Source organism: Hyla sarda, chromosome 5, assembly GCF_029499605.1.
Source record: "Hyla sarda isolate aHylSar1 chromosome 5, aHylSar1.hap1, whole genome shotgun sequence".
Lineage (NCBI taxonomy): Eukaryota > Metazoa > Chordata > Amphibia > Anura > Hylidae > Hyla > Hyla sarda.
The window spans coordinates 137,739,573-137,764,868 of record NC_079193.1 but is presented as its reverse complement, the minus strand read 5'-3'; the positions used below and the strand labels follow the sequence as shown (position 1 = coordinate 137,764,868).

The following is a 25,296-nucleotide window of genomic DNA, read 5'->3' as shown; positions in this document are numbered from 1 at the left end:
TCTATAAGTGCATGCTGGGAGTTGTAGTTTTGCAACAGCTGGAGGCTCCGTTTTGGAAACAGTGGCTTACCAGACGTTTTTCATTTTTATTGGGGAGGGGGGCTGTGTAGGGGTATGTGTATATGTAGTGATTTTTACTTTTTATTTTATTTTGTGTTAGTGTAGTGTAGTGTTTTTAGGGTACAGTCGCACGGGCGGGGGGTTCACAGTAGTTTCTCGCTGGCAGTTTGAGCTGCAGCAGAAAATTTGCTGCAGCTCAAACTTGCAGCCGGATGCTTACTGTAATCCTCCGCCCATGTGAGTGTACCCTGTACATTCACATTGGGGGGGGGGGACATCCAGCTGTTGCAAAACTACAACTCCCAGCATGTACGGTCTATCAGTGCATGCTGGGAGTTGTAGTTTTGCAACAGCTGGAGGCACACTGGTTGTGAAACACAGAGTTTGGCAACAAACTCAGTGTTTTGCAACCAGTGTGCCTTCAGCTGTTGCAAAAGCTACAACCCCCAGCATGTACGGACAGCGGAAGGGCATGCTGGGTGTTGTAGTTATGCAACAGCGGGAGGCATACTACTTTGGCTGGGGATTGTAGTTATGCAACAGCTGGAGACACACTGGTTTGCTACTTAACTCAGTGTGCCTTCAGATGTTGCAAAACTACAACTCTCAGCAGTCACCGACAGCCAACGGGCATGCTGGGAGTTGTAGTTATGCAACCAGCAGATGCACCACTACAACTCCCAGCATGCACTTTAGCTGTTTGTGCAAGCTGGGAGTTGTAGTTACACAACAGCTGAAGGTACACTTTTCCATAGAAAGAATGTGCCTCCAGCTGTTGCAAAACCCTAAGTCCCAGCATGCCCATAAGGGAATGCTGGGAGTTGTGGTGGTCTGCCTCCTACTGTTGCATAACTACAGCTCCCAGCATGCCCTTTTTCCATGCTGGGAGCTGTTGCTAAGCAACAGCAGGAGGCTGTCACTTGCCTCCTGCTGATCGACGCTGCAGGTCAGTCCCGCAGCCGTCGTCGCTCCTGGGGCCCCGATCCCAACATTAACGCCGGGGATCGGGGTCCCCAGCACCCGGGGTCGTCTTCCCGCACCCGCTCACGTCCTCCGGAAGAGGGGTGGAGCGGGTGCGGGAGTGACACCCGCAGCAGGCGCCCTGATCGGTCGGTCGGCCGGGAATCCGGCCGACGAATCAGGGCGATCGTGAGGTGGCACCAGTGCCACCTCACCCCTGCAGGCTCTGGCTGTTCGGGGCCGTCAGAGACGGCCCCGAACAGCCAGTCATTCCGGGTCACCGGGTCACTGGAAACCCGATTGACCCGGAATCGCCGCAGATCGCTGGACTGAATTGTCCAGCGATCTGCGGCCATCGCCGACATGGGGGGGCATAATGACCCCCCTGGGCGATATGCCGCGATGCCTGCTGAACGATTTCAGCAGGCATTGGGCACCGGCTCCCCTCCGGCTAGTGGCGGGGGGCCGGGAATGGACAGGACGTACTCCTACGTCCTCGGTCCTTAAGGACTCGGAAACGGGGGCGTAGGAGTACATCCATTGTCCTTAAGGGGTTAAGGCTGTATTCACATATTGTGTTACCGAGCTGCGTTACTCCTGAGTGTTTGCCAGGTTTTGCCCAAATGACGGTAAAAACCAAATACAATTTTGCTGTGTTTTAAAAAGGCATCATTGTTACTGTGATTTCCGCAGTGATCATCTCTCTCTCTTTCCTCTGATGTGCTGATCCTAGGTTTAACTTTTCCAGGTGCATTAGATTTTCCAGCCCTAGATACATAAAGTACGCAGATTAAATGTAAAACAAACATGAGATCACTGTAAAGTTGCCTGTTTAAAGTGACCATTTTAATTGGGTACATTTTTGTGATAATCTTTCTTTCAAAATAAAATTGCAGGTATAAATTAGCCCTTTTTCATGCTTGAATATTTTTCTGGTCTGCAAAAAATTGTTGGTATTATAATCCTAAATAAATACGAAATTCAAAACTTTAACATGACCATTAAAGTCTCTATAAGTAGGTCCCCGGAAATTTGCTTACTCTATTAAGTTCACGTACACTTGAGCGACAGATCATATTTATAATGTACAACAAAATACATCTGACTTCCTGTATGGGGCTGATTCTTAATATTAGCCAATTAATTTCATTAAAATACTATTAACAGTTATGCCATCACCCATGCAATAAAAGAATATACAGCCCCTGTCTGATGTTATACAATTTGTATACAAATTAAAATATTTTTACAAAAAGTATTTTTTGTTCAAAATGTATAAAGTTTAATGAATGCACATCCCCCCAAACTGTAAGATTCCTAAGAACAAATGTTAGCATAATTCCATTGGATAGTTTTGAAAAGGAATTAGTTGAAATTACAGTGAGGAAGGCACTTGGCGTTTTTAACCCCTTCCCCGTTGCTCTGGAGTTCTGTGACAATGTAAGACACTTAAAAATTGGTCTGGGCACTTGCTCAGCAAAAGGTGCACCATGTGATATTTCCTCTGATATACATTTTTGGCAAATAATAACGCATCCATGAATCCATGACTCGTCTATGCAGGGAAGGGGTTCGGTGGAATCTGGTCTGTTCAACCTCAGTACAGTATTGGATAGGCATGAATTATAGCAGAAATTCCTCCTCATGCAGTAGTTTCAGTTCACCAGCATAGGTAAGCAGCAAACCACAAAAAGAAATGAGAGTGAATAAAGTTGATTATAACAATGTGAAGAAAAATAATATCCTATGAAAAACCAGGAATCCAGCGTGTTGCGCCTCACCTCAGAGATCTACCCAAATCAGTGTGCTGAAAAGGAGAAATCATCAAGGCGTATTAATGTATTAATACTAGTTTTTCACTTCTCTCATAAATTAAACATCGACAAAGTCACTCTGCTGTCAAGAACCCGGCAGGCTCAGCCATTATATGCACCAAGGATGCTAAGAAGAATGTCTATAGTAGGACCAAGTAAAGGCGCAATGTTTTGTGGAGCAGTGCATTTAGTTGTTGTATGGTAATCCTCTTTACTGTTGAGAAAGCAGTGCATTCCGGTTGGCCTTCATCTTCTCTAACCTCTTTACTAAATGGCTATTTGTCATCTCCATCTCTTCCATCTTGTCCAGAGTGGTTCTAAGCTGTTAAATAAAACAAAAACATATTAAGATTTTTTTTTTTTTAAACCTTACTCACACAGGTAAAAAAGGAGATTTTTTAACACTTACCGTAAAATCTTTCTCGAAGGATCCATTGGGGGACACAGACCGTGGTGTATGCTGCTGCCTCTAGGAGGTATGACATTATGGCAACAAAGAAGTCGGCTCCTCCCAGCAAGAAATACCCGCCTCAAGGTCCTGAGGTAATCAGCTTTAGTACAAGAGCAATAGGAGAGGACCGACAGGTCAAGGAAAAAACAGGAACTGTCCGAGAACCAGAAGAAAAGATAACTGAACACACCCTCGGACAGAGAACCAAAGAGAAACCCAAAAGGGCGGGAGCTGTGTCCCCCAATGGATCCTTCGAGAAAGAGATTTTACGTAAGTGTTAAAAAATCTCCTTTTCTCTATCGGCTCCATTAGGGGACACAGACCGTGGGACGTACCAAAGCCGTCCCTTGGGTGGGCAGATAATCAGTCAGGCAGACGGCTGTTCCACTGCTGCCTGCAGCAGTTTACGGTCCAGACTAGCATCAGCCGATGCGAAGGTATGAACCGGGTAGAACCCCGAGAAAGTGTGTAAAGACGACCAAGTAGCCGCCTTGCAAATCTGCGAGGCCGAGGCTTTGTTCTGGAGAGCCCAGGATGCCCCAACAGAAACGGGTAGAATGAGCCACAACCCTGAAGGGAGGAATCTTTCCCTACAGCGATAGGCTTCCGAAATGGCAGACCGGATCCACCGAGAAGTGGTAGCCATGGAAGCAGGTTGTCCCTTACGATGACCTTCCATAAGGACAAAAAAGGAATCGCACTGACGAAACGAAGAAGAGATAAAGAGGTAATACCTAACAGCCCAAACCACATCCAGTTTGTGGAGTAAATGCTCCCTAGAATGAGAAGGAGCGGGACAAAAAGGACGGAAGAACAATGTCCTCATTGAGATGAAAGGCCGAAACAACCTTAGGCAAAAAGGAAGGATCTGGCCGGAAGACCACCTTGTCCTGGTGAAGCACCAGGCACCTTTGAGTACCCCCAGAACCAGATTCAAGTCTCAAGGGGGAGAAAGTGACAGATAAGGAGGGGCAGCATGCGCCACTCCTTGAAGGAAGGTCCGGACATGAGAATTAGAAGCCAGAGGATGCTGGAAAAGAATAGAAAGGGCCGAAACCTGACCCTTAAGGCAACTGAGAGACAACCCCAGTTCCAATCCCGACTGCAAGAAAGAGAGAAGACGGGAAACCGAAAAGGTAACAGGACACAAGACCTGAGCTTCACACCAACTAAAATAAGACCGCCAGGTATGGTGGTAAATTTTTGCCAAGGAGGACTTACGAGCCTTGAGCATGGTGCGAATGACTTGGGAAGAGAAACCGCTGCTCTCAAAACCGTGGTCTCGACCGCCACGCCGTCAAAGCAGAGACGGTAATAGGGTTGGCACAGGAGACCTGAGATAGGAAGTCTGGACGATAGGGAAGGCGCAACGTTAAGTTGTTCAGGAGCCTGACCACGACGACGTACCATGCCCGCCGGGCCCAGGCTGGGCCACAAGAATGGCGGAAACGTCCCACTGAGAGTTTCCTCAGGACCCCGAAAAGAGAAGAAAGGGAGGAAACAGATAAGGTAAGGCAAAGCCCGACCACCAAATAGACAAGGTAGGGCAAGGCTCGACCAAGAGAGAGGAATGCTTCGGTTGTGGCAGGACAAGCAGAGGTCCACGCCTGGAGCGCCCCAGGGGTTGCAGATCACAGCAAACACCCCTGGATGTAGGGACCAGTGGCCTTGGACAACTGAGGACCGGCCGAGAAGATCACATCCCAGGGACGGCCAGACTGAAGATAACTGAGATGGCCGGAAACCTGAGTTCCGCCCAGGAGGGAAATTCCCAAGAAGCAACAAAGAAAGAATTGCCCTAGGCCCCAAAATGTTGAAGGGGAAAAAGCTTCTCGGGGGGCCAAGACCCCAGACAGGGCGGTCCATGAAAACACCTCCCCAGCCTGACAGACTGGCCGGGATGGACAGGAAGGAACACGCTCGAAAAAAATGAGGGGGAAAACAAAGCAACCATAGAAGGGACCGACAAGACTGACGAGAGAGAACGATCTTGCGGCCGAGAGACAATGGAGACCTGTCACACCGTAAGAAAATCACCAGTTGAAGAGGTCGGTGATGAAACTGGGCCAATGGCCAATCGACCCAGGACATCCATGCAAAAGCGAATGGAAACTGGAGCAGGGAGCCGAAGTCATCAGACTCTTGAAAAGAGTCGACGGCATCGAAAGCGGGCAGAGGCCGCATCGAACTGGAGCCCCAGGAGAGCGGTTGTGCTTGTCCCAAATGACCATCCAACCGAAGTGAGACAAGGTCTGGAGGTTGAGACTAAGACTCTCCAGGATCTGGGTTCTGGCTGGAGCTCAGATCAGGAGGTAGTCCAAATAAGTATCACGGAAACAACTGTTGTCCGTTATCACAGGCGCCAGGACTTTGGTAAAGGTCCACGGAGAAGTGGCCAGACCAAAATGGATAGCCACAATAGAAAATGACTGTCCGGAACTGCAGAGCGGAGGTACCGCTGATGACCGGGAAACAATGAGAAGTGGAGGCAGGCATCCTTGATGTCCACCGAGGAACGAAAACTCCCCTTTAACCATGGACGCCAGCACCGAACGGAGAGACTCCATTCGGGATGGGAACGCAAGATGCTGGCTGAGATACTTGAGAACCAAGACTGGGCGAACAGAAACGCCTTTCTTGGAGACCACAGAGAGGTTGGAATAAACCTCGAAAACGTTCCCCTGAAGCTGCATGTCTAGGCATCCCGGAGGGTAAGAGGCGACCAACCACCCGAGAGGAGTCGGCGGGTTGGGGCGACCCTTCAGGCTGAGGAAGGCCTACGGGTGCCTGGTGGGGCCGCCAAACGGACGGAAAGGATAGCCGACCTCCGGGAGGAATGGGATCGGAAAGAGGAGCCCTCTTCCCATGAAGGCGCCTGGCTGGACCCTTTGTTGGTACCAAAGGTCCGCAGAACCGGAAGGAGAACTTACGACGGAAAGCGGTTCTGTGAGTCTTACCAGAGGTAATAAAGAACTCTTTTTCCACCCGTCGCCTCACTTCCTGAAGGTGGCGTCCGCATTCCAGGCTTAAAGCCCCATGAAGGGACGGTGGCTACCAGGTAGCTTGTGGTAAAGGCAGCACAGGAGCTGCACATGGAAGCAGAACACAGAAAAATCTCCGGCTGCGGAGTATCGGAGAGCTAGATTAAATAAATCCTCCGGAAGGATCTTGAAGACTACCCTGGCGGAGTTGGAAAACCATTCTAAAAGGGCCTTTGACACCCAGGCAGAAGCAAAAGCAGGAAGAACCTGCTGCCTCAAGGGCAGAGATTGCCAAAATATCCACCTTCATGTCCGCTGGATTCTTGAAGGCAGCCGCATCAGCCAACGGTCGGGTAGGCGCCTTAGAGAGGCGGGAGACCGGCGGATCCACAGTTGGAGAGGAGGTCTACCGAGCAATGAGGTCCTTGGCGAAGGAATACCGCGCTTGAACCATCTTCATTTCCTGAAACTTCTCGTCAGGGTGACTTCAGGCGGATACCCGCAGGGCCTAAAATTCAGCGTGAGAGCTGAAAGTCCTGAGTGCCGGTCGGGCACAAAGAAAGGAGACTTCTGGAGCCACGTCCGAAGTTCCTGGGTCCTTTAGATGGAAGGGGTCTCTTATGGCCGCAAGCACTGAATACACCACATCAGGCACATCCGTGTGGTCCTCTGAGTCGGAGGCCGAATCAGAGACTTCTTCCATAAGTTCTCCAGGTGAATGGGAACGAGGTGAGGCGGCCCTGGAAGAGAGAGAGACGGACCTGGTACGCGGGTATGGAGAGCGACGCTTGCTACAGGTCGGAGTAACGGGGCAATGCCTGCTAGGGGAGCGCCCGTGCCTGCCAGAAGACTCGGGGGATGAGTCAGATGACATACCCCTATGATGCTGCGAGAACGTCAGAATAGGGGGAGAGCGGGACCCTTCGGAGGGCCAGTGTAGGGAGGGCCTCTCCAAGGCAGTGCCACATAACGAGAGACCTGAGCCAAGTCGGATATAGACTGGGTGAGGGAGGGAACCCAGGCTGGAGGGGCGGCCGAACCCACCGGGTCTGCAAGAACAACCGGGGTAGAGTAGCAGGGGGGGTCTGGGGGAGCAGTGGAGCACGCAGAACAAGTGGTTCAGCAGAACCAGACAGTTTAGAGTTACAGTATTAACAGAGTAAAGGAGTGGCTAACACTCCAGTTAACTGTTTAGAGGGAGGCCACACAGACAGTCGTTCCACATATATATATATGAATAAAGTATAGAAAGTTGTGCCCCATTCAAACTGCCACTGCTTACCCCAGTAATAAATGACCCCCTGTCCAGGCCAGCCCCATTAGACCCATGAGAAAGGTGGGCCAAAAACTGAGGGTCTCCAGATGTTGCAAATCTGCACCTAAGGAGAAAGGGAAATATACTCACCTCAGTCAGAAGACCTTACCTCATGAAGTCTTCAGCCAGCTTTTATCACCTGCATCATGCCGGGCTACCATCTGCGAGCTAGGCGAGCAGGGAGATAGGGTGACCCGGACCCATGAGGTACAAACCCAGGCGCTGACCGTTGGCGAGAGGGGGTGAACAGTGCATAAACGCAATGTCTGTGCCCCCTTACTCGCAATGGGGAAACAGTGAGCCGCAGTTCCTGAGTCCCCACCTGAAAACAGGAAAGAAAATAGAATAAAAAATCTAACACATCCCTAAATCTAGGAAAATAATAAAACATAAGACCTGGTCTGGAGAGAACTCCAGACCATGTCCACCTCCTTAGACACTAAGCTTAAAACTGATTACCTCAGGGCCTGGAGGTGGGTATATCCTGCTTGGAGGAGCCGACTTCTTTGTTGCCTTAGTGTCATACCTCCTAAAGACAGCAGCATATGCCACAGTCTGTGTCCCCCAATGGAGCCGATAGAGAAATACATCTTATCAATGTATACCTGGTATACATTTGTTTGCATAAAGGTGCATATTTATTGACCACACAACAAGTTATTCATGTTGCCAAGCTTTAGCCTGTATCTTTTAACCTGTTAAAGACCAAGGGCGTACCTGTACGTCCTGGGTCCTTTCCCTTTCTATAACGCGGGGCCATTGTGTCACAGCGGGTCGGGACCCGTGGCTATTAACCCTTTAGATGCGGCATTCAAATTTGATTGTCACGTCTAAAGTGAAACTAAACTACCCCTGGCTAGCTCAGGGGGCTGTTCGAGTCCACCGAGGTGAAATCGCGGCATCCCGAACAGCTGTAGGACATGAGGAGGATCCCCTTACCTGCCTCCTGATGTCCGATCTCCGAATGACTGCTCAGTGCCCGAGATCCAGGCATGAGCAGTCAAGCGGCAGAATTATTGATCAATAGTTTCCTATGAGAAACCATTGAACAATGTAAAAGATCAGTGTGTGCAGTGTTATAGCCCCCTATGGGAGCTAAAAGTTAATAAAGATCATTTAACACCTTCCCTAATAAAAGTTTGCATCATCCCCCTTTTCCCATTTAAAAAAAAAAAAAAAAAAAAAAAAAGTGTAAATAAAAATAAACATATGTGGTATCGCTGCATGCGGAAATGTCCTAATTCTAGAAATATATTGTTAATTAAACCGCATGGTCAATGTCGTACGCGCCCAAAAATTCCAAAGTCCAAAATAGCGTATTTTTGGTCACTTTTTATATCATGAAAAAATTTATAAAAATAGTACCACTACAAACTTCAGATCCCGGCGCAAAAAATGAGTCCTCATACTGCCCTGTACGTGGAAAAATAAAAAGCTATAGGGGTCAGAACATGACACTTTTAAACTTATCCATTTTCCTGCATGTAGTTATAATTTTTTCCAAAAGTATGAAAAAAATCAAACCTATATAAGTAGGGTATCGTTTTAACCGTATGGACCTACAGAATAAAGGTAAGGTGACTGCGTAGAAACGGAAGCCCCCAAAATTTAGTTTTTCTTCAATTTTGTCACAATTTTTTTTCTGTTTCGTCGTAGATTTTTGGGTAAAATGACTGATGTCATTACAAAGTAGAATTAGTGGCGCTAAAAATAAGCCATCATATGGATTTTTTGGTGCAAAATTGAAAGAGTTATGATTTATTAAATGTAAGGAGGAAAAAATGAAAAGGGCAAAAATGGAAAAAACCCTGGTCCTTAAGGGGTTAAAATATAGCTATTCTTTAAAAAGCAAAAATTCTAAATCTGTTTTTACGTGAGCAACACAGTTAAAGGTTTTTTTTTTCAGCCTTGAGCCCATGAAGCCAATTTATAATTCTGTGTACCGTATATACTCGAGTATAAGCAGAGTTTTTCAGCACGATTTTTCGTGCTGAAAACACCCCCCTCGGCTTATACTCGAGTGAACTCCCCCACCCGCAGTGGTCTTCAACCTGCGGACTTCCAGAGGTTTCAAAACTACAACTCCCAGCAAGCCCGGACAGCCGATGGCTGCCCGGGCTTGCTGGGAGTTGTAGTTTTGAAACCTCCGGAGGTCCGCAGGTTGAAGACCACTGCGGCCTTCAACATCATCCAGCCCCCTCTCACCCCCTTTAGTTCTGAGTACTCACCTCCGCTCGGCGCTGGTCCGGTCCTGCAGGGCTGTCCGGTGAGGAGGTGGTCCGGTGGGATAGTGGTTCCGGGCTGCTATCTTCACCGGGGAGGCCTCTTCTAAGCGCTTCGGGCCCGGCCTCAGAATAGTCACGTTGCCTTGACAACGACGCAGAGGTGCGTTCATTGCCAACGTACTTCTGCGTCGTTGTCAAGGCAACGCCTCTATTCCGGGCCGGAAGCGCGGAGAAGAGGCGCCCCCGGTGAAGATAGCAGCCCGGAACCACTATCCCACCGGACCACCTCCTCTCCGGACAGCCCTGCAGGACCGGACCAGCGCCGAGCGGAGGTGAGTACTGTACAGAACTAAAGGGGGTGAAAGGGGGCTGGATGATGTTGAAGGCCGCAGTGGTCTTCAACCTGCGGACCTCCGGAGGTTTCAAAACTACAACTCCCAGCAAGCCCGGGCAGCCGATGGCTGCCCGGGCTTGCTGGGAGTTGTAGTTTTGAAACCTCTGGAGGTCCGCAGGTTGAAGACCACTGAGGGCGAATGATGAGAAGAGGATGATGAAGGGGGGGTGTGGGGATGATGAAGGGGTGTGGGGATGATGACAAGGGGATAATGAAGGGGGGGGTGTGGGATGATTACAAGGGGATGATGAAGGGGGGATGTGTGGGATGATAAGGGGATTGAAGGGGGGATGTGCGGGATGATAAGGGGATGATGAAGGGGGGATGTGTGGGATGATAAGGGGATGATGAAGGGGGGATGTGTGGGATGATGACAAGGGGATGATGAAGGGGGGATGTGTGGGATGATAAGGGGATGATGAAGGGGGGATGTGTGGGATGATGACAAGGGGATGATGATGAGGATGTTAATGACGGGTCTGGATGATGACAGGGGGGGATGAGGTATTTCCCACCCTAGGCTTATACTCGAGTCAATAACTTTTCCTGGGATTTTGGGTTGAAATTAGGGGTCTCGGCTTATACTCGGGTCGGCTTATACTCGAGTATATACGGTAATATGCTATTATCTTTGTGTGACGCTTTGTCTCATTTACATGTATGGGACCCACACCCAGATTTGCTGTAGTGCAAGTCTTTATTTTACTGTTGTCTCTGACCCTTCCCAGCATTCCATGCAGCCAGAGACAATATGTCATAAGTGCTGCAGTTGGTGGAAGGATAGCAGGGTGGAAGGTATTTACTAAAGTAATGCTATTTGCCCATCCACTGCAGCATAGACACGCCCCCTGGAGACCATCTGACTTTGTCTCTGGCTGCATGAAACGCTGGGAAAGATCAAGTCTTTTTTTTATTTTTCTGTTGTCTCTGAACACCATCACTTCCAGGTGTGTATCCCATACATGAAAACAGGACACTAATAGGGAAAAGAGGACCGGTAATAGAGGATATTCCACAGTACCCAATGGTGCCAAGAAAATAGAAGTGCTCAAAAATAAGTAGAATCAGCCTTCTGGGTGTGGTCAGGGTTGATAAAATTTTTTAAAAAATAATAAAATCCCCAAAATGTAAAAAAAAAAAAAAAAAAATATATATATATATATATATATATATATATATATATATATATATATATATTAGCTTTTTTTTTTTTTTTTTTTTTTTTTTTTATACTAGCTTAGTACCCGGCGTTGCCCGGTTTTTCCTTCCTAATCCTTGTTGGGGAGGAAAATAAACAAAGGAGGAAGCTTTTGACTTCATATCCAGTCCTTATATATTGTTGTCATATCCCAATCCCATATCCCGACCTCCTGTCCCGACCTCACAACTCCAGCCGTACGGAAGTTGTGTGGGAACATACATTTCCCATTGATTTGCATGGGACTTTAAACAAAAAGCCCGACCCTCACAAATGGGGGTAGTTAAGGGTTAAATTAACTATCCTATATTTTAAGTGGACATATAAGTAACATGTGATCAAGTATTATCTTAATGTCTCCAGCTGTTTGGAAGTTATGCAGTAACATACATTTCCCATAGACTTGTATGGGACTTTAAACAAAAACCCCGCCCCTGGCAAATGGGGGGTGAGTAAGGGTTAAATTATTTATCCTATGTTTGTTGTTGACATATAAGTAACATGTGTGCCAAGTTCCATGTTAATATCTTTAAAATAGACAGTGCCACTGTCTATTTTTGCTATATATATATATATATATATATATATATATATATATATATATATATATCTATATATATATATATCTATATCTATATCTATCTATATCTATATATATATATATATATATACATACTAGCTGAGTACCCGGTGTTGCCCAGTTTTTCCTTCCTAATCCTTGATGGGGAGGAAAATAAACAAAGGAGGAAGCTTTTGACTTCATATCCCATCCTCATATATTGCTGTCATATCCCAACCCCATATCCCGTCCTCCTATCCCCTCCTATCTCGACCTCCTATCCCGTCCTCCTATCCCATCCTCATATCTCGACCTCCTATTCCAACCTTATATCCCGTCCTGTAATATGTGTACCAGGTATTGAAATATCTCCAGCCGTACGGAAGTTGTGTGGGAACATACATTTCCCATTGATTTGCATGGGACTTTAAACAAAAAGCCCGACCCTCACAAATGGGGGTAGTTAAGGGTTAAATTAACTATCCTATATTTTAAGTGGACATATAAGTAACATGTGATCAAGTATTATCTTAATGTCTCCAGCTGTTTGGAAGTTATGCAGTAACATACATTTCCCATAGACTTGTATGGGACTTTAAACAAAAATCCCGCCCCTGGCAAATGGGGGTGAGTAAGGGTTAAATTATTTATCCTATGTTTGTTGTTGACATATATAACATGTGTGCCAAGTTTCATGTTAATATCTTTAGCCGTTTGGACGTGATGCTGGAACATACACACATACATACATACACACACACGTTGAGTTTTTATATATATATATATATATATATATATATATATATATATATATATAGATTGTTTGAAAAAAAAAAAATGAGGATGTAGCTGGTTCTCTGTCAACATACATACATTCTATTAGAAATAATTGAATAGCTTTATAAAATAAGCATATAAGACTAGAATCTGAGCAGAGCCCTTGGTACAGATTCAGATAGTCAATATCACAATAAAACATATAATAAAATGCAATGAATATGCTGTTTAGTGAATGCAATCTGACGCCTTACTGAACTTAAATCCAAATGGTAATTCTGGTACAAGGATCGTAACATAGGATGTATACCTGTTGTTATAACCGGTATAGTTATAATATAAAGGCGTCTTTGAAGGAAAAATAATATCTTAGATAGTGCTGATTTGGAACAGTTTATGGCAGTCTGTCAGTACTACGGCACAAGCAATTTGAGATAGCAATAAATCCAGGTGGAAATAAAATTGTTATGACAAACTACTCATCTGTAATAGTTATGCCCCACAGGTTGGCACGGGCTTCTCCCGGCCTAAAGATGTCTTTTACCTGTGGTCTCGAAGTAGAGATCGTAGCTGTGTACGAGTAAAGAGAAGATCGTAGCTGTGAGAAGATAACCGTGAGAAGCGCTGTTTGTATCGTATAGCGTGCAGGTGACGGCTCCCTTAGCTGCTCTGTAGCACGGACAGTCATCCGGCTCAGGATGATGGTAGTTGAGTCGCACAAGTAGCGCTGGGAAACCTGATCAGAGAGCTATCCTCATGCAGCAGTTAGGCACGTAAACACACCATGCGGTGGTCCTAACTTGCAGGGACTGCAGCGCTTGCGAGGAGCTGATAAGAATTTGCAGAAGTAGTAGGGTGGCAATGGTAGTTAGTAGATTGCGTGGGTATCGCTAGACGCGTTTCTGGGGAGTCCTCCTTTATCAATGGCTGTATATCATAAAGCGCTTCTCACCGTTATCTTCTCACAGCTACATTCTTCGCTTCACCCATACACAGCTACGATCGCTACTTCGGGGCATAACTATTACAGGCATAACTATTACAGATGAGTAGTTTGTCATAATTTTCTTTCCAACTGGATTTATTGCTATCTCAAATTGTTTGTGCCGTAGTACTAACAGACTGCCATAAACTGTTCCAAATCAGCACTCAGCACTATCGAAGATACTATTTTTCCTTCAAAGACGCCCTTACATTATGTATACATCCTATGTTAGGATCCTTGTACCAGAATTACCATTTGGATTTAAGTTCAGTAAGGCGTCAGATTGCATTCACTAAACAGCATATTCATTGCATTTTATTATATGTTTTATTGTGATATTGACCATCTGAATCTGTAGCTGTAGGGCTGATCTATTCAATAATTTCTAAAAAAAAAAAAAAATGACATTTATTAACAGAGAACCAGCTATATCCTCATTTTTTCTTCTAAAATGTTTTTATTAAAAACATTTTTAAAGGATTTTTTTTTTTTATAATTTTTTGGAAACATTTGTGGGATTTTTTTGTTAAACATTTTTTTAAACCCTGTATTCAGAACAATTTAATTTCTGTCCACTCCTAGAAGGCTGATTCCACTTATTTTTGAGCACTGATATTCCACAGTATTATAACTTGATATAATAGGCTCAAAGGTTAAAGAAAACAATTCTGGAATGTCCCTTTAAAAACACCTCTTTGAACAGAATATTCCCCACATAAGTATCAAATGGGAGGGTCACAGCGAAAACTCAATCCTTCTAGTTTTTCCATACCTCTCTCTGAAGTCTTCTCTTTTCAGCTTTTAGTTCATCTTCTACCTTCTCTGCATTTTCTGCTGCTGATTTATATCTTACCACTTGTCCTTCAAGCCTTAGAACCTAAAAATATGGCAATGAAATTAAATAAAAAATTTAAAAGACAAGAACCAACCTTTTGAAAAGAAAATATACACAATGGGGGAGATTTAGTTCTAGTTATCGGTTGGGGTTTGAATACTAAAAAAAAAGTTTTGTTTTGTTTTAACCCTTTTCTGACCCTTGACGTATATCATAGGTCAGGTTAGGGGAATATGCAGCAGGCCCATGAGTTGGCCCCGTGTCATAACTGGCAGATGCTGGCTGCTATAAATACCATTTGTAACTAGCTGCCCATATAGAGTGGTTTAACTTTTTTGTTCAGTAAGTTATTGTGGAAAATAAAAGTATTCTGAATTATTATTTTGGCAAACTTTTTCCTGTAATTGCCATTAGTATACAGTCAGTCCTTTAGAGGAAAGAAGGTTTCACCATCCTCTCAGACAGGGATATTTTACTGTAAGAGAAGTGAGACTATAGAACTCTGTCACATGATGTTGTGATGTCTGACTCAATAAACAAGTTCAAAGGCGGTCTAGATGTTTTTCTAGAAAAACATACTATTACAAGTTATGGATACTAGATTTATTTGGATCGAACGTTGATACAGGGATTTATTCTGATCGCCATATTGGCGTCGGGAAGATATCTCCCTGTTATGGGGAAACTGGTACTAGCCTCATAAGGGGGAGGGGGGGGTGTTGTTTTGCCAACCTCTGGATCAACTCAGTAGGGTTTTAGGTTGAACTCATTTTTCCCCCTTAAAAAATATCTAACTATGTAGCACTAAATGTATCTAGGAAGCTTTTTTAAATAGAAAGAGGGATGAAAGTTTCCATTTATGCAAAATGTAAAATACTCCTTAGACCAAGGTATATGTAAGCATAAGGAAAATGACAACAAAAAGCACTTACATTCTGTTCTAGTGTAGTTATATCTTGTTCTGCTTTTGAAAGTTTGAACTTGAATTCACTAATTTGTCTATTGGCATCCCCTAGATACAAAAGAGCTTCATTAGCAAAAATAACTTAAAAGAACTGATCCTTCTATTTATGAGCTTCACTTAACACCCTTGAAGTAAAAGGAAGAAATCTGCTTGCTACAAATAAAATCATTAGAAAGCTTAAAAGGCTACTGGCTCAAGTCTTACAAAACAAGAACCTAATGCAAGGAATATGGCACATACATCATATAACATCGGCACTATAAAGAGTTACAACAAAATTTATCAGTTAAAGGGTACCTCTCATCAAAAAAACTTTTGATATATTATAGATTAATGTATGCAGAATAACTTTACAATTGCATGTTATTAAAAAATATGCTTCTTTCTATTTAATTTTCCACTTTGAAGAAATGACCACTAGGGGTCTCCCTACCAGTCCTGGCAGCAAGCATTTCAGACTCACGCTGGAGTCCTAAACACTACCAGCTGCCAGTCTGCTTTGTTCACAAAGGAGAACACTCAGAGCTGCCAGCCTGCTTTGTTCACAGCCTGTTTGGCTGTGAACAAAGCAGGCTGGCCGCTCTGAGTGTTTAGGACTCCAGCATGAGTCAGAAATGCTTGCTGACAGGACTGATCAGGAAAAATACATTAGAAAGAAGCATATTTTTCATTAACATGCTATTGGAAAGTTATTCAACATTCATTAATCTAAAATATATCAAAAGTTTATTTGATGACAGGTACCCTTTAACATTTAAGTAACCAATGAATGAGTTTATTCATCCCACAACATTAAACTCAACAATTTCTAACATCCAACAGATTAAATCTGCAATAGAAGTATAATAACAGTATATTAACTAACCAAAATGATCTACTGCTCACTGGTGATGTGTCTATAAGTGTGTTCACCAATATATGTATCTAATGACTACAAGGTATACATATACAGGGTGATATGCACCAAATGTTTTTATTGCAATAAACTTACTCTGCATTTCAATCATCTGTAGATCAGAACCATTTTCCAGTCCTGTAGAGTCTGTAACTGTGTCATTTCTAACATTCTTATGGCGCTCTTCTTCAAGCTGCAGCTTTAACTTCCTTATCTATAAGACATTGAGGTCAGATCACATTTTTCATCATGGCAAATAAATTACAAAAAGAAAACCGTTGTTTTTACCTGTGATACAAGCTCATCCTTCTCTTCAGCAAGTTTCCGTAGCCTTACATCTAAAATAAAACATTTTTATTATAAAAGATATTTACAATTAAAACAATTCAATGCTCTACATGCATCAACTAATCTCAGTTTTAGCACAGCTGTCCTGCACAACACTGCCAGGGAATATTAAGGGGTAATCCCATCTGAACATTTATGGTATATTCAGAGGATAGCTGTCCGACAGATGCTGGTCCCACCTCCGGCCCCCTCAAGCATAATCAAGGCAGCTAGAGGTGGTCAGAAGCTCAAAACAGCCAAGAGTCTACCCAGTATCAGCTGCTCGAGTTACATTTGATGCTGCAACCAACTGCAACCTATGCACAAGAGTGCTGAGTCCTGTGATCGGCTGCAGCGTGATGTGAATAAAATATGTGATGTCATTACTGCAGTACAGTCAAAGACCACCAGAGAGAAAGCAGCACTGAAACAGTGGGGAGGGGGGTATGAATAAATAATATGGCTACATTTTTTTTACTTTATAACATTTGGAGCTGTTAGGCATTTGTCCCAGACAGCCCCCTTCAAACTTACTACCTTTAATCTGTAGACAATTTATAACAGTTTATTTACCAAGTGGACCTTCTCCAGCTGATTCCAAAACTTGAGCAGCTTCTTGGGATACAACAGTTATTTGCCCAACCACTGGCTCGTGATTGATATCACCATTTGGAGTACCATCTGGAATAATAACTAAACCGTGTTTCTAGAAAGAGAAATAAAACAAGTCTACAAGGAATCCATCAGACAACCAAATACATTGACACACAAACTAAGTATACATATAGATCAGGTACAGAGCTATCAGTAATGTACCAAACACATTGGTGTATAAATCGTGACTTTATAAGGAAAACTAGTTCCAAGAATTGGATTCATTGTGGCCACTACGCCCTATACACATTTATATAGCATTTAAAGAAGTTTCTATCTTTACTTTTTCAAAACAAAGAAGGTTCTTTTGGCATACTCTAGGCCGAGAATCCTTTTTTATATAGGAAAGCACGGTCTTTGACATGTTTCAATGTGAGAAGACACAGTAATAAAAACAAATAATTGCTAACATATACCTACAAAGTGGCAAACATCAGACTTCCATTTGGAGATGTATATCTGGGAATACTTCTGTTGTATTTACTCATGTTAAGATGTAAACAAAACCTACAAGGTAGGCATATAACCTCAGCATACAATGCTCATGTATAGTTTTTGTTGGATTGCTGTATGCAATACTACACATTTTACTTAAGAAGGGTAATGTTTCAGTGTGTTGTGTCAGATGTATAAAAGAATTGCATAGAAAACACAATGACTATATGAATACAGCAAAAAAAAAAAATAATTCTATCTGGGCCAGTGTTCTGCCCCAATGACTTGGTGCCAAAGTTAACCATAGATCACTATGATAAGGAGCTTTGTCAGTGTTTCACGTGGCCTGAAACGAGTGGCAGGTTACAAAGAATGGCATACATTACACCAGTCCTACTAAAAGGAGACAGTAGTAGTGGTTTGCACCAAATAAAAAAAACACATGGTTGTTAATATAAAAGTATTTGTATTCCTAGGGTGTATTCATATGTACAAGATCCTGCACATATGTGATGTGCAGGATTTGAAGCTGTAGATGTGTCCAGTCAATTTGTTTACATCATAATCTGCAAGGGGGGGGGGGGTGTTTGAACAGCTGGAGGCACAATATAGGGTCAGGTCATCTGCGGATCCACAGGGTTAAATACACTGCAGATCCGTTATGTGTAAACCTGCCCTTAGGGTACATTCACATGTACAGGATTTGCTACCTATTTTCTGCAGCTGATTATGCTACTCACTGAAGTTAATAGGTAGCAAAATGAGCTGCACAAAATATGCAGTAAATATAACAGCAAATCCTATACGGGTTGAACATACCTAGTTTCCTTTCCTCTAAGCAACATATTCCTATAGAAAAATGGGTAAATAAAAACACATTGCCACTTTGCTGCCCTTGCCAATCAGAGACATGGAATGGCTAACATACCGTACCTCTCCTATCTTCATTTTGCCTTTCACATCTGCCAGCTCATCCCTGAGCTCATCCCGCTCATTTCTAATGCAGTCAAAGTACTCTTTTTGCCTCTCTAGTGCCTATATGCAGGCAGTTAACCAGAAAAACAGGAAAGGCAGGGACAGCAGGAGAAAGAAGAGAGAAAGAAAGTGAAATACACCTGGAGAGAATAGGAACATGTACACACAGAGACATACAACGTGGACATGATCATGAGGTCTACCCATGTAACCATTAGAAGAGCATAGGAATGATCTGAATCATCTGAATTTGACGGTTTTTAGTATTTAAAATGCCAAAACACTGTAAAATGCATTACTTAAATTGTGACCTTTGAGCGGAGATCGTGATCTCTGCTTTAGAGGTGGTGCTGTTTTAAGCCCATCGAGGTATGTTCCCACTGTTCCATGTATCTAAAAATGACTCTTCATGTAAAGAATCATGCAGTGTGTCCACTGAAGCAGCTGTATTGCGGCCTTGTATAGTATTTGTGTAAATAAGCACAGCATGGCTATACAATCTAATGGTGGCCATTTATCCATACACATTGTTGCTCAGTTTGACCAAGCTTAACATGTGTACTTGATGGGGAAAAGTATGTCACTGCTGGACACTTCTGGTTGCATATCTCCCTTGAGGTAAAAAAAAAAAAAAAAATAGGGTGTGAAAATTCACCATGCCACAAAATAATAAGGATAAATAATACCCCTTTATTTACTCCCTTTTTCATGAAAATCTGTCAGGTATCAGTCTGCACACCACAATAAACAAAAAGACAGCAGGTCCTGACAAAATGTGCAGGTTCAACCAACTTTTTTTGTGTTTGAGAAAACTGGTGCAAGTCAGGGACCTGTCAAGTTGTTTTTCTATTCAAAGAATCAAGATGAAGAAAACTTTCTTAACAGGAAAAAACCTTAACCGCCGCCCCCCCCCCCCCCCCCCCCCCAAATAAAAAACCTTTGATATTTCATTACAACTACTGCTAAACCGCTGCCAACTTAGATACTGTACTGTAGTCTAATGCAACTGAGAAATATGCATCTTGGAAACAGTACAAAACCAAAGCTACTTGTAAAATTTATTCAAAATTACTAACTATTACGAACTATTATTTGTAATACAGGGTTAACAAGAAACCAACATTTCCTGTAAACCTGGGAAAATAAAGCAGACTGATAAGAAGGGCAGTAGCTGTCTACATAGCCTTGAGCTGTTCCTAAACAGCAGCCTCACACATAAATATGAATTCTGTAAGGTCTAACCATCAAAACTGTAAGACATTTCCATAAGACTTGCAGATCTGTCATGCACTTTAGCCACAGTCACTGCAAAACACAGATTATTAGTAAGTATACACTGGATCACAGCACATACATTTTATGGAACCTTTAAAGATACTGACATGCAGTTGTAACTTGTTAGGAACAGGCCAATTGCCAAGGAAAACCAAGTGTATTTACATTAGAAGAGACATGTCATCTGGGGCTAAATGTAACAAGCTGGCTTGTGTAAAACCTAAAGTGAAACTACTGACACTAAGGTAATGGCATACGTGGCAATGTCAGAATTACTCAAACATGGACAAGTATGGGCAGGGAATAGCTGGCCTAGAGGCTGATTAAATATGTAAGAAACACTTCCATATCATGAACTAGGAGTTACAAAGGAAACAGAGAAGTTTTAAGTCCACTCCACCCACTGTGATTTTTACTGTACCGATTACGGACATTTTAATATTTTAACGCTTTAGCAATTGGAATCCGCCTAGTGGTAACTCTACAAGTTTTAGTCATTGCAAGTGAGCAAAACAGGCCTGCCAAGAAGTAAACGCACAGTGACCACTTGTAGTCCAATTCTCTGATTTATGGGGCCAGATTTCCAAAAACTGGAAACCTTATTTTAACAGTATGCAGAGTGCAGAATAAAGTAAAAGGTCAATTGAGTTCAACAATTCTTATATCAACTAACAAAACATGCTGTAGAGGGGGCAGTAAGCTGCCACCAATCTGCCCCAGCATTGCATCATGTAACTCTATGACTGTGTAAAGGCAGGTGTGCCATTCGGAGCCCCCATCCCCTTTAAGAAACATAAGGGCACTAATCAGCGCAGAGTTTTGGACCTTTTTGAAGCAAAACAAAAACTATTGAAATGACAGGAACACATTAAAGAATACAAACAGTTATCAAGTGTAATTTACTGATGTTCTGAATGTCGGCATGCCAGTGTTGGTCTGCTCCTAACAAGCCATGCAGTGCCTTCCTATTTACTACAGCTATGTGCTTTTCCTACCGCAATCTTTTTATCTTTCCAGTTAACTGTTTCCTGCAGATCATACACCTCTCTGGTTAGAGAGTCTACTTTCTGCTGCAAATGTTGGTTGTCCTAGAGTTAGATTACAAAGGAGAAAAAGAGAAAGGAACAAATGGAGAGGAGAAATACAAAAGGAGATCTTTATATTAAAAAAGGAAGAAAAGGTTAACTGTACTGAAAAACAAGACTATGACTAGACTGAGACAACTGGAAGGAAAAGGCAATATTGTTCTTTAATCCATACATTTTACATAGTGGTAATAATACCAGATGCATCAGGATAGACCCTTTTCATAGATCTTTCTGTTTATAAATGCAAGGTTTTAGCTAGTGATGCACATGTCAGGTTTCATCAGGCTCAAATAATATCCAAGCAAGTAACCCATACCTCTATAAGTTCATCTCTTTGGCGAATACCTTCTTTAAGTTCATCCAACTTGTGCTGGAGAATGCTGCATGCATGCTTCTGTCTTTCTAATTCCTATAAAATACACACAATTAAGTCAACTAACAAAAGCAAAGTTTATTAGTCCATCCGTTACCATAGCTTTCTTATACATAGAAAAAGACAGGGCTTCTTTGCCATTAGCATTTTTTAGGTTAGCATTTGTTTTTATTATTTTTTTTTACCCTACATAGCTGTTGGCCACAACCAGTTTTTAACCACTCCAGCCAATGGCTGACCTGAATTGGCTACTGTGTGGCATACTTTAAAGGTATAGGTCAGAGAATAATCCCCACATGTGCATACAGAGTACACAAATTGTGAACAGAACCTATTTTTTTTTTTTTTAACAATTACTTTTTTCCCCTTCAACCTAAGACTGCTGAGGCAATGTGTAACAGTGTATGTATGTATGCATGAATGTTTGTTTGTGTGTACACAACAAAAACCTGAAGCTCCCCTCAGAAGCTTTATCTGCCTTTAGTGGCCTTCATCCTTGTTCATGGTAGATCTACACCTGGTAATACTTTTGTAGAAATATAATAAGACAGAGCATGGTACCGAGAAGAAAAAAAATACTTTAATGTTAGTTACCCCATGTCAGGTACAAGTAGCCCGAGAGTGCCCAGCTGTTTTTCAGTGACAATGCACATCACTAATATGGACCAAATAGACATACCATAAATTATATTATATTATATATTACCCTTGACTTGTCTTCATTTTCTCTATGATATTCTGCCATTTGTTCCTCCATCTCCTCAATGACGTCTTTCAGTGTGTCTACTTGATATACAAGATTGCCTTTTTCATTATCAAGCTGAGCATTTGATACCATAGCTTTCTTATATTTCTCCTCCACTTCTCCTAAGGAGTCCTGCAAAAATGAACATTATTAACATTTACAAATGCTGCCCATGGTAAAGATGACAGCTATAAACCTTTCTTTGCAGTTTCCATCAACTAGTTGGTAGCAGGCAGTGCTGACAAACACAAGGTTAAACAAGGAGGCATGCAGTAGTTATGAGCAGCGTAGAGATATTGCCATGATAGTTTTTGTGCAAGGACATCGGTTAATAGTTTAGTAAAAAAAGATACAACCCTTTTATGGAACAAAATAAAAGTCGATATTTTAGTTTATTTTTACAAGGATAGAACTATAACTGCACTGTAAAAACCGCTGCAAAATCACATGGAAGGATGTTGCGTTGCTGAATTTCTCTTATGGAAGTCAATGTGAATTCTACCTTGACAACCCTCAGAGCCGCCAGAACCCCCAGCTCTCCTCCTGAACAGAGAGAAGGTCAACACTCATCTTTATGGGGGAGACACACGAGCGCTGTACTCCTATCTCCAGCTCTCCCATAGCGATGCATAAAGGGAACTTGCTGATTTCCACTCTGTGCACGAGGAAAGCTGAATGCCATTCTGAAGATCAAAGAAGGTTGCAGTGGTTGCACCCCCCAAGATAAGACAATTATCCTCTATCATTGGGATTGGGGATAGGGTGTAAAATGTGGGACTTTAACGGAATGGATGGAGTGCAGCACCAAGACAGGTTATCAAGCTTGGGGTTATTTAGTTTGGGGAAAAGATGTCTTAGGGGAAATGTGATTACAATGTACAAATATATCAATGGACTGTACAGGGATTCTGACAGTAATGTTTCGATACAGACATATATAACCATAAAGAAAAAAAGGTTCAACATCACTATAGATCGGCTTCTCTACCTTAGCAGTGAGAATCCGGAATTCACTGCCACAAGATGTTGTGACTGTTAAAGGAGTAGTCCAGTGGTGATTCAGTGGTGAGCAACTTATCCCCTATCCTAAGGATAGGGGATAAGTTGCAGATGGCGGGGGGTCTGACCGCTGGGGCCCCCTGCGATCTCCTGTACGGAGCCCCGACAGCCCGCGGGAAGGGGGCGTGTCGACCTCCGCACGAGGCGGCGGCCGACACGCCCCCTCAATACAACTCTATGGCAGAGCCGAAGCGCTGCCTTCGGCAATCTCCGGCTCTGCCATAGAGATGTATTGAGGGGGCGTGTCGGCCGCCGCCTCGTGCGGGGGTCGACACCCGCTATCTCGGCGGAGAGCCGGGGCCCCGTACAGAGAGATCGCAGGGGGCCCCAGCGGTCGGACCCCCCGCGATCTCAAACTTATCCCCTATCCTTAGGATAGGGGATAAGTTTTTCACCACTGGACTACCCCTTTAATTCATAAAACTAGTTCATGAGGGTTCTGGTCTGACCCCCCCCCCCCACCCCCATGGTAGTGATCTCACATGTATTCCCTTATTCTGTGGATAGGGGATAAATTCATTTAAGTTTGTGTTACCCTTTAAAGGCAGAGCCATGATCAGTCAAAATAGTTTAGCTACAGCGTGTCTCCTGTCTCTTTACTGTTTTGGACTGCTGTTCTTTTCTTCCTCTTCTCGGACTGGCTGCTGTATATAAGCACGAGTGTAGCCCAGTATCACCAAGAATTCAGTATATGGAGAACTGATTTCTAGTACAGCAATGACAGGATGATTATAAAGCACAGTATACTAAACCACCAGTGAGAAAAAGGTAACAGCTACACCTATACTAAAGTAAACACGGTTTAGTAAGGGAATCTGGGCCATCATATTAATTGATAGGCCCAGAACAACATAAAATAGGAAAAAACAAATAAAATACATTTCTATAAACAGTAAAAATACTCATCTTAAAAACAGAAAAAAGTGGCATACCAACTGTTTATGTGTTTAGAATACATAAAAAAAGTCTTAATACAGAATTGTACATGACTCTTACTACAGACTTCCTACATTTTTAAAATAGAAGGGCTGAGCAAGTTATGTACCAGGCACATTTTTTCTGTTATGGACTATTCTCTATTCCCAAACTGACTATTTATCTAAATATGTAAAAAAAATGCTGTCCTCTTTAAAAAGTTTACAATATATCTATATTATCTACCTGGCTGTGTACTGCACCCAGAAGGCTGTTGTATGTCCTGATCTGTCCTTTGAAAGGATCAGCACATGCCACCTCTTAACTCCTACTTTCAGCAACATGACCTGCACGCTGTGAACGGGGAAGGAGGAAGACTGCAGTGACAGGAGCTGATGGAGCCTGTGAGAGGTCCAGCTAGCATTGAGCAATAAGTTACATGAACAAAGTGACTGTCTCTTTTCTAAGGAGGTCAAGTGATCCTTAAAGGGGTACTCCCGTGGAAAACTTATTTTTTTAAATCAACTGGTGCCAGAAAGTTAAACAGATTTGTAAATCACTTCTATTTTAGGAACTGTCCAGAGCAGAGGAAAATCCCCATAGTAAACATATGCTGCTCTGGACAGTTCCTAAAATGGACAGCAGAGGTCAGCAGAGAGCACTGTAGTCATGACATCAGAGGAAATGCATTTCTTTTTTGGATTTCTCTTTAGTATACAGCCCCTAAAAAGTACTGGAAGGATTAAGATTTTTTTAATAGAAGTGATTTACAAATCTGTTTAACTTTGGGCCACTAGTTGATAAAAAAAAAAAAAAAAAAGGTTTCCACAGGAGTACCCCTTTAAAAGAAATACTCTGGCGAAAACTAACTTATCCCCTATCCACAGGATAGGTGATAAGTAGCTGATCACAGGGGGTCCGACCATTGGGGTCCCCACGATCTCCAGGACGGAAATCCAGCAACCCCATAGAAATGAATGGAGCGCATGCTGCAGCCAGCACGTGCTCCATTCATTTCTATGGAAGTGACGAAAAGA

General features: G+C 43.0%; 1 protein-coding gene across 13 annotated transcripts in view; it reads right to left on the bottom strand.

Annotated features, from left to right (window-relative positions):
• Positions 1–1,848: 1,848 nt before the first annotated feature.
• Positions 1,849–25,296, bottom strand: part of LRRFIP2 (LRR binding FLII interacting protein 2) — a 162,744-nt gene continuing 139,296 nt past the window's right edge. For 7 of the 13 annotated variants that reach the window (XM_056520354.1, XM_056520355.1, XM_056520356.1 and 4 more), the window contains 10 exons: positions 22,247–22,417; positions 21,484–21,576; positions 21,075–21,167; positions 18,763–18,864; positions 17,314–17,446; positions 16,702–16,751; positions 16,510–16,627; positions 15,487–15,566; positions 14,492–14,596; positions 1,849–3,156 (listed from right to left, as the gene is read on the bottom strand). In XM_056520354.1, coding sequence (XP_056376329.1) covers positions 3,046–3,156; positions 14,492–14,596; positions 15,487–15,566; positions 16,510–16,627; positions 16,702–16,751; positions 17,314–17,446; positions 18,763–18,864; positions 21,075–21,167; positions 21,484–21,576; positions 22,247–22,417 — 1,056 coding nt within the window. In that variant the 3' untranslated portion in view covers positions 1,849–3,045. The remainder of the gene's footprint in view (positions 3,157–14,491; positions 14,597–15,486; positions 15,567–16,509; positions 16,628–16,701; positions 16,752–17,313; positions 17,447–18,762; positions 18,865–21,074; positions 21,168–21,483; positions 21,577–22,246; positions 22,418–25,296) is intronic. The other 6 variants (XM_056520365.1, XM_056520364.1, XM_056520360.1 and 3 more) reach the window with 2 other exon arrangements.